We start from the raw sequence: 9,482 nt of genomic DNA, 5'->3' as shown, positions 1-9,482 counted from the left end.
TAATTTATTGATTACAGAGTTTCAAGTGAGAAACAACAAAGTACCGTGATTACAAAAGTTTAAAATGCATATTTTATCGTACACAGAGATTATAAATGGAAATAGTTCGTTGCTTAATTCTATTGATTTTTTTCATCAATTGAAAACGAGTCATGGTAATGAGAAAATGAAAAGTAAAGTACCTGGAGCGGGGGCGAGGCGCAAGGTCGACGTTGTTTTCAGCCTTCGTGATACCAAGCGAGGCGTTGACGGCGATTTATTGGGAGGTATTGAAAGTTGTTGGATCTCCCTTTTCCGCTCTGTAGAATTCGCAGGAAATATATTTACATAAATAGATGATAAAACCGACTTTGATCAATAAAGACGAATGTATTTGAGGAAAGTTCTCCATGAATATTGTACCGCAGTTATTTTCTTAACGGAATTACGAATATATACTAGCTTACTGCTTACTCTAGCTTTAGCCCACATGTAGTGCATTTGGCAAAGCAGATCTCAACGCCTTGACCAATTTTGTTCCGACTCTTGTACATGGTCCCCCATTTTTCGTTTCGTAATCGTCAACCAAGAATTTTAATTGGTTCTCTATATTCAGCAGTTCCTAGATTTATAAGAATTGAACTGTAAATCCGACTGACCACTTTTGTAAATTCAATAAAATATGATTGTACAAGATTATCGTCGCAGCTGGATGACATCATTGCGAGGTTTGTCACAATGTGAAAACAGCAAGAACGAAGAGCCACGAATGGTATTCTATCGCATTCTTTTCTTCAAACAAGTGCAAAGTACAAAGCATTTGGTCTTCGGAATCGATATTCAATATATTGAATTTACTTCTGATATAAATACCTGCTGAATATCTTCTATGCGTTGTTCGTTCTCATCGCGCTCGTCGCATCGAGTGTAGTAACGATCTGGACTCTCCGCCCTTTGTTCCAGATCAATAAGTTCCTGGTTCCTTTCGTCTTGTTCCTCGGCAAGTTGAAATAGTTTTCTACAAAGAAAAAAAAGAAGAAAAAAAAATCACCACTGCATATCGACGGCCGATCTTCTTCTTATGTCGCGCATAGTGAAAAGATTGAAAAAAATTAAACCTGTTGGTTTCGTAGTATTTGCGCAACCTCTGCAGCTCTTCCTCGTGGAGCATCAACAAATCCTCCGTAAAAGTTTGATCGTGAAAGGGTTTGAACGCTTCACGGTCCTCCTCCCCAAAACGACATCGCTTCCACAATACTTCGATTTGGGAGCGCAGATCTGATACGTTACTTGCAATAATCTCACTCTTCTGTTGCTCGCATCTTTTGATTTCATCCTCGATCTGAAAGTTTACAAAAAATTGGCTGGCCAAGCTAATTGACGACACGTAAGAACGAAGCTGGTTAAAGTCTGAGAGAAAAACTCACAGCTTTTCTCGTACTGGCGGTATATCTTTTATTTCTATCCAGAAATTCATCACGCTGTTTAGCCGGCACGTCCAGATAATTCCACAAAACTTTCAGCTGGTTTCGTTTCTTCTCTGCCTCTTGCTTCGAATTTATGAGCAATTTCTTTTAATTATCGTAAAGTTCTACCTTTCCCATAATCATGCTGTTGTGAATCAAATTTTCCCCATTGTAAACTAGGCTTTCAAAATCTTTCTCAGGCACAAGACGCGGTTCGTCCATTGTCTCAATGATATCGCTTTGGGGGCGTCCATAAATTACGTCATCGGTTTCAAAGGTCTAGGGGAAAGTTCAAAATGCGAAGTTCACAAATAAACAAAAATTTCTATTTGCGCGGTCTCGCTGCGACTCGGGGTGATTTTTTTTTTTTCATTTCATTTAGAGGGAGAGGAGATCTTTAAATCTGACAGATAATGACGGAAAGAAGGGCGGGGGGTTAAAAAGCCTCAAAATTCGACAACGTAATTTATGGACGCCCCATTCAGGAATGCTTTAATGCTCCTTCCATGCGCGTTTACAATTGAAAGACGAGAAGTTAACAAAACCAAATTCAAAATAGGTACAAAATTTGGGAAACGAAGGAGTTTACAAGTATTTTTGACATGAAATCGAACGATTGTAGCAACAAATCAAAGACAAATATTGCCAAAATCACCTGTGACTGAAATATCACATCCAATATTCACCTTTTCAGCTTCAATTCCGGCCAAGTACAATCTGAAACTCGTAAAGTCAGTTTCGGTAGGTATTACTGCCGCCATTCCAATGGGTTTGGAGCCAAGAACCTTGCAAATTTCTTTTTCCTGGAAATGAGTTATTGACAATATCATAAATTATCTACATTGAAAAAATATTTACTCTACACTCGCACACTCAGCCTTCGGCAAGAAAATGACGGATATACAATTTTTTATCATGAATTTCTACTACAACAAACCTTTTCCAGAAGTTCCTTTTTCGCGTCCAATTTTTTTTGTTGATCAGACTTTAAAGATTCTAGCTGTTCTCGCAGTCTGACTCTCTTGCCGTATAGTGATAAGTTTTTGTATTCACCATTTTTGATCTCAAATTTTAGATCCTACAATAATTCAGTCGTTAAAATGGCAAAAACTAATCAATATGACTAGAACATTAATGAATAAATTTTTCTAATACAATCGAATATAATCAGCTAAGTTCGAAGATAAATAGTAATTCAAATTAGGTAGATAATCGAATGATTGTAGTTGATGTAAAGTTATTGGTAGTAAAACGAAAAGAAGTGTTTAATAATAAATGAATGTTTGAAACAATGAATAATTAAACCTTTCCAAGTTTTAGTGTCTCATTCCTCATGTTGTGGACTTCCTTCGCTAGGCGTATTCTTCTTTGTTCTATTTCGGCAAGCGCGCAACAGCCCATATCCTGTTGCATGATCCGCCCGTTAAAGATAAGAACCGATACTTAAAACTATACTTTCATTTGCATTCGAGCACTTTTTTTTTTTCTTTACCGGCATAGATAAACAACCGAAAACAGAAGTGATATCAAGCATCATTTTCAATTTGTTATAAGTTGGTAGTAAGCTGGCAATATTTCAGGGCAGTGAGTGGTAGGCACGTAAAACCGTGAAAGATTACCTGAATACATCCGAAGAACTGCCGCAAGTTCATTTCCTGCCGAACATCACAGATGCTTGCGATCTCAGCCATAAAATCCTTGATCGATCCATAGATCATCTGTTCCTTTAGCTCCCTGAAAATATAAGTAACATCTCGATGTTGTGGTAAGAAATAAACAACGGCACGTGAAATGGCTTCAACTACTTGTTTGAAGAAACCAACCCAAAGATACGATTGAAGCGTGACTGTATTAGTGACAGGATTGATGAAAAGGTTTTACCACAGAATTGGTGGAGAATTTTAATATGGATGCGTTGCAGACGGATCGATGAGAGACAGAAAATTCTAGTGCTCAAGTTCACGTCTCTGTGTTTTTCTGTTATCAAAAGCGAACCACCCAATTTTATGGAGGTCAGGTTTACCAAACATTCGTAATATCGATACTCATTTTCCTTATTCTCAATTTTAGTACTTGTTGCAAGAAAATATTCTCCTTGACGAAAATGGTAACTGTATAGTAGGAAGTACATTTTAAAGTGATGGGCAATTCGAAAGGAGTGAAGAGCGGTAATATTTTTCGGTGAAGTATGTTTTTAGCGACCTCATACAAACCAAATAATCTCGACTAGATAAATTTCAAAGTCTGGTACATTATCAAAAAATCAGCAACGAGTCCAAACCACAATGTTTATCGGAATTGAACGACGCCTATTTTACTTTTGTACAAAATACCTTCGTTTGTGATGAAATGGTTTCGAATGAGTTTGCTTTTCAATCATGTGGTTTTTTTTTTTTACAATTCCAAGCAACAGCCTGTCTAATATTTTGAAACCGGAGCTGCTTCACCGTCATTTCACCTTGGCTCTTCGGAAACAATTGCCGTACATTGTGGAAGGATTAAGTACCATGTAACCATATGAGAATCAAAATGGACAACAAAAAATAATTTGGCCTGAAATCACAACATTCAAACTAATCCCGTCAATGTCATTTTGTGTTCATTGTAGAGTCGCAGCCCGCACTTGTTGGCTTTGCAAACATTTATCGGCAAAGGGTGGTGACCAGATCCCCTTAAGGTCGTATAACGTTAAGAACGTGATAAACCGATGATAAATATTCTGATAAAAATTAATAAATCGAGGTAATATTATCTTGCGTCAATTTTCTAGGGTTTTGTTTTTACGAAAATTAATCCAGCCATCACACAGACAAGCGTGACGTCCAAACTCCTTGGAATGTTCTAAAGTTTGTCTGATACAACGGTCTCGAACTTTTTTAGGCGTGGTGATGTACTCCCGAAATTTGATGCCATGACGGTTTAATTTTAATTGACGCATTGAACGATTTTCAAGGTTCTGTAAACGTCTAACCGACACATCTTGTCCAAAGGCGACAACGAACAATGTACTTACCAAAGTCGAAGATCTGCCATTTTTTTCTGACAACTGTTCGCAGAATAAAATATCGAACAATTTCTTTAACTAAAATAACTATCCGCAGTATAAAATGTCAAACAATTCCTATAACGTCAATATTTTTGGCTTCGCATGCAGAGCAGCTTTGATCACCAGAACTTAGGTGAAATGTGAGCTTTGCTGCTCAAAACTGGGCGCGCAACTCCCACTCGCCAGTTTTACTCGATTGTAACGCCCCGACTCGAGCGGAAAATTTGGAAGACTTGGGACCGACGATAAGGGGACCACCCGCATATATAGCTTATTGCGTGATTCAACTTAAGTTAAACCGGCATTATAACGAAACTATTTCCCTATTCATGCTCAGCCAATAATAATTTTTCGCTTTCCCTCGGGTATTAGCTCGACACAAAATTTCTCTCTCTCACCCATTTAAAAAAATTGCCTTGACCTTGAAACGACCTCGAAGGTCCTTGGAAAGGTCAAAGCCAAGGTCACCACTGGGTAGCTAGGGAAAAATCGTACAACATTAATACCCACCTTTTTTTTCAACGACTTGATGTTTTCGAGTTATTCGGTCGTCGATGAAATTTTTGGAACACCCTGTATGCGTAGGTATGTACTCATTTGAACGTATTTATTTGTTCATACGTGGGTATAATATGTACAGAGTAACGAATTATGAGTACTGAGTGCTTTGTACAGTACTTTTATAACGTCAAATTACAGAAATATTGACATTTGTTACATGGATCTATGATTGCGCGGTGTTTTTAATGTAGCCGAATGAAATAACAAAAAATTATTGATAGACCAGTAAGCGGTGATTCTATAGGTGTTTAATCAACGTTATTAGTGTAAGGTCTAAAACTTTTGCAGGAATTATAATTATAATTTATATTTGTAAATAAGATTTTCTTTTTGTCCCACTAGAGCGGCAGAAATACGCATAAATGTCCAGGTCAATAATTGGTACAATCCGCATATTTATCATTCTCAATCTTCTTCAAGATAGATCGCATAATGTATCAAATTCTATTTGATCAGATAATCATCAACGATATTATTGTTAGCTCGCTTTGAGCCCGTACAGTGAGAAAAAAAATTTATTAGTTTCAATAAATATTAATTGATCCAAATAATCCATAAGTTTGTATAGTTCTGAGAGCCCATTTGTTCAGAGCTACAATTGCTGTAGTTTTCAATTTAAAAAATCCGTATTTGGGAAAAATAAAAAATAATTCAAAGTTTGCTGAGTGGCGCGAAATTTCCGATACGAAATTTTCAGTTTAATGCTATGAAATGAATATGTGATAGTTTGAAATACATTGAACTCGAAAGCATATAGCATTCTAATCTGTACATCAATATTTATGTTTCGATAAAAAAATGATTGTTCAGGGTGAGAAGTTGTTCGGACCAAATAAACTGCAAGTGAAAAAAATTAGTTGTTTGCTTCAATAACTTCTTTCTCAGTTTGTAATCACCACAATTATTTTCTAACGAATCAATCTTACTGTTTTTCCTTTCAATGCTCGATTGCCAAAATATTTTAAACATGACAGACGAAAGAACAATAATCCATCCACTCGATTCAAGTTTATAGTTATTTGTCGAAGTTTAAATAAATACACATTTTTCTATACCGTTACTCATTTTCAACCGATCAGAGCTATTCGATTCTCTGGGTTTTGAACAAAAGTTGATAAATTTCAAATTTGATGATTGAATTAATTCGACAAAACATTTTGCCAGACTATATAAGCAGGAATGATGAGAAAAAGAATCAGAAACCTTATCGCAGTCCCGAACAGGTATTAGATACTTGACCATTCGTAATTATACATAATTACATTGCAACATATCAAAATAATGTTGCAATTTATCAATCGATGACTTTCCCTGACCAAACTCTTCCTCAAATTATCCTTATTGGGTTACGTACTCTACATTTATCAAAACTTACGGTATAACAGAAGGACATTACGTCAATGCAATTCGAACGCATATCTTGCACACTTATCGCAATGTCGATCTTTTATTGATTTGAAAGATGAAATGTGAGTCGTGAACCTAACATTTAGATTAGATAATAAAACATACAGATAGTTGTTACATCTCGCTGCTGCAGGCCGAACAATCAATTACCAGAATTGGACTTTACAAACGATACACTTTGGACATTTACTCTGTCAATTATCTCTAATGACACATGATCATTCGGAAAAGTTTACTGTTTATCGTCTCGATAATGTATCTGGGTTTAAACACTGGGAGTCGGCAACGTCGTTGACCAGAGGACGGAAAAACAACGGTAAATCGGTCAGATGGTCAGATTTCGATTGCTTTCGACGAACAGTGAGTTGGATTAGATTTTGGAGAAGTTGCAAGAATTGAAAACGCGCGCATCGATAATCCAAGAAAAAAGTTCGTCTTCATTCGAGAATGATTGACTGACCGAACTCTACCGGACCAAAGCAACGGAGAAATGCACGAACATTTCAAACCGATTAGTCTTTACAAACATGTCGTTCGGTGTATAATGCCATGTGCTTGGGAAATGCCGACTCGTACCGATCTTACAGGTTCCCAGGTTCTGTTACTCGAGCGCACTGAACGAAAACAATAATCCCGGAGAGTTTTACAATATGTTTATAATAATGTATTGATTACATAGTTTCAAGTGAGAAACAACAAAGTACCGTGATTACAAAAGTTCAGAATGCATATTTCATCTTACACAGAGATTATAAATAGAAATAGATTTTGCTTAATCTATCTGTTACATCAATTAATGCACTTATGTATCTTCGATTAACTGTGCTCACAGTAGCAAAATTATCTCTTGGTTTTCAGGGATGTAATGACGAATCGTCCATGAATCGAAATCATCTTATCGCCATTTTGTTTTTTGTATGATACTTATAATGAGAAATAACTAATCCTATATAATATGTAGACGTTTGATGCTGCAGAATGCTTCAGTAAAATATTCTCAGATTCTTGTCAACAGTCAACTGAGTGAGGTTGACGTAATTTTCGGACTCCCTGATTCCTAGCGAGGTGTCGACGGCAATTTATTGCGGGGGTTTTGGACCGTCTTTTCCCTCTCTTCAGAATTCGCAGGAGATATACGCCGTATTCCAACGCCCGACGATGCACTCAAATGATCTCTTTCTAGCCTACTTTAGCGTAATCCCGGGTCGTTCAACTGCCATGTATTCCGTCCCGGATAATTGCAACGAGCCGCCCAATATTCTTCCATTTGTCTTATATGGTTCTCCATGTTTCTTTTCGTACTGTTCGACCAAATCTTTTAATTGTTTCTCCAGCTCCAGCAGTTCCTGAATGAATGAAAATTTAACTATAAGTCTGACTCAGCACTTTTTTCAATTTAATAAAATATTATTCTGTAAGATTGTCATCGTGGATGGATGACATTATTGCGATGCTTGTCACTAATGTGAAAACAGAATGAACCAAGAACGACGTATGTATTCCATCGCTTTTGTTAAAACTAGTGCAAAATTACCAGTACTAAGCATTTGATCGTTGGAATCGATATTCAATGCACCGAATTTACTTCCGGCATAAATACCTGTCGAAGATTGCGAATCGCTTCTTCTCCAGAGGCCTGGCTATCTTCCAGATCCGGAATTTCTATCCATATCGTACTTGGTTGCCTAACAAGTTCAAATATTGTTCCGTAAATATCGCCATTTCTTATCAACGGCCGGTCTTCTTCTTATCTGGCGGATAGTAAGAAAATTGGAAAAAATAATACCTGTTGTATCCATAATAATTGCACTGCTTTTTTAACCCTTTTTCGCAGCTGGAGAGCGAATGCTCCGTAATAGGATAAACTTCATAGAGCTGGAACGCTCTACGTTCATCGTCCCCAACATAACATTGATGCCACAATTCTTGGATTCGATAACGCAATTTTCGTACGACCCTTTCAATATTCTCACCTCTCAGCCGTACGGATCTTTTGGTTTCAGCTTTCAACTGAAAGTTCACAAAAATTGTCTAGACACGATACCTAACGTAACACGTAACAGTAAAATGATACCGGTTAAAATCTGAAAGAGAAACTCACAGCTTTTACAGTAATGACAGTATATTCTTTATTTTTATCAAAAAATTATTGACATTTTTCGGTCAGCTATATCGAATTTATTTCTGATGTGAATACCTTTCTAGTGTCTCTACGCCGGCTATTATGTGCAAGGCGCCGGTCACCTTGATTCTGATAAAGATTTGTAACCTTCGTACGGTGTTCCACCATATATATTTGTTTGGCCAAGTCCTGTCGTTTGTTAACAAGCCCAACAAATGGTCTAGAAAAAACACAACATTTACTTATCAACGGCAGCCCTTTTTCTTGCATGGGGGATGATATAAGAATGGTGGAAAATAATACCTGCAAAAATTGTAGTGTTCGCACAACCTCTCCATCTCTATTTCGTGGAGGGTGAACAAATCCTCCGTAAAGGTTTGTTCTCGGAAGGGCTTGAAACATTCCTCCTCCCCATAATAACAGTCTCGCCACAAATCTTCGATTCGCGAACGAACTTTCGTAATGTATTTTAAGGTTTTGTTCCTTATCTCCTGTTTGCATCTTTCGATTTTATCCTCAAGCTGAAAGTTGACAAAAATTGGCTAGACACGATACTCGACGACAGGTAAAAGTGAAGTGATGCTGGTTAAAGTTTGAACGAAAAACTTACAGTATCTTTCTTCATGGCAATACATTTCCTAATGCGCTCCAGAATTTCTTGACAATTTTCGATCGGCTTCTCCAAATGATTTTGGAGGCTTACTGCCTCAATCTTCAGCCCTTCGACTTGCTTCGCCAGCGTGATACTTTGATCTTCCATTTGACCGAGTGTGCTACTTTCAAGATCCTGTTCCATGATCCGCCCGTTAAGAATTAGAACTTGTACTTGGAACTGTACGTCGATTCGCGTTCGAGTACTTTCGTGAAGTGAGAACTTCGACGGCGCTGCCTCGACTAAGCA

General features: G+C 37.3%; 2 protein-coding genes across 5 annotated transcripts; both read right to left on the bottom strand.

Annotated features, from left to right (window-relative positions):
• On the bottom strand, positions 1–4,676 carry LOC124223888 (protein regulator of cytokinesis 1-like). 4 transcript variants are annotated; one of them, XM_046636262.2, is made up of 10 exons: positions 4,459–4,676; positions 3,065–3,179; positions 2,751–2,849; positions 2,383–2,523; positions 2,132–2,248; positions 1,407–1,529; positions 1,098–1,321; positions 853–997; positions 439–601; positions 1–299 (listed from the first exon to the last, which is right to left on the bottom strand). In XM_046636262.2, exons 1-9 carry the CDS (start codon positions 4,476–4,478, stop codon positions 461–463), a joined length of 1,125 nt encoding a protein of 374 aa, XP_046492218.1. In that variant the 5' UTR covers positions 4,479–4,676; the 3' UTR covers positions 1–299; positions 439–460. The 4 variants fall into 4 exon arrangements, with proteins under 4 accessions (XP_046492218.1, XP_046492209.1, XP_046492227.1 ...); XM_046636253.2 differs by having other exon boundaries at positions 447–601; XM_046636271.2 differs by having other exon boundaries at positions 454–601.
• Positions 4,677–5,717: 1,041 nt separating this feature from the next.
• LOC124223903 (protein regulator of cytokinesis 1-like) lies at positions 5,718–9,482 on the bottom strand. The gene is made up of 6 exons (XM_046636283.2): positions 9,192–9,482; positions 8,885–9,102; positions 8,657–8,801; positions 8,246–8,469; positions 8,060–8,144; positions 5,718–7,805 (listed from the first exon to the last, which is right to left on the bottom strand). Exons 1-6 carry the CDS (start codon positions 9,375–9,377, stop codon positions 7,644–7,646), a joined length of 1,020 nt encoding a protein of 339 aa, XP_046492239.1. The 5' UTR covers positions 9,378–9,482; the 3' UTR covers positions 5,718–7,643.

This window comes from Neodiprion pinetum, chromosome 1 (assembly GCF_021155775.2).
Source record: "Neodiprion pinetum isolate iyNeoPine1 chromosome 1, iyNeoPine1.2, whole genome shotgun sequence".
In the NCBI taxonomy this organism is placed as follows: Eukaryota; Metazoa; Arthropoda; class Insecta; order Hymenoptera; family Diprionidae; genus Neodiprion; species Neodiprion pinetum.
This window is presented reverse-complemented; position numbering and strand designations above follow the sequence as displayed.

Coding starts and splice junctions, on each gene's coding strand:
- LOC124223903 (XM_046636283.2), bottom strand. CDS start 9,377: ATGGAACAGGATCTTGAAAGTAGCACACTCGGTCAAATGGAAGATCAA. Junction 8,802..8,884: donor GAACACTACAATTTTTGCAG/GTATTATTTTCC, acceptor TGTTTTTTCTAG/ACCATTTGTTGGGCTTGTTA. Junction 8,145..8,245: donor AATTATTATGGATACAACAG/GTATTATTTTTT, acceptor TGAACTTGTTAG/GCAACCAAGTACGATATGGA.
- LOC124223888 (XM_046636262.2), bottom strand. CDS start 4,478: ATGGCAGATCTTCGACTTTG. Junction 2,524..2,750: donor AGACACTAAAACTTGGAAAG/GTTTAATTATTC, acceptor GAATTATTGTAG/GATCTAAAATTTGAGATCAA. Junction 1,322..1,406: donor CCGCCAGTACGAGAAAAGCT/GTGAGTTTTTCT, acceptor GTAAACTTTCAG/ATCGAGGATGAAATCAAAAG.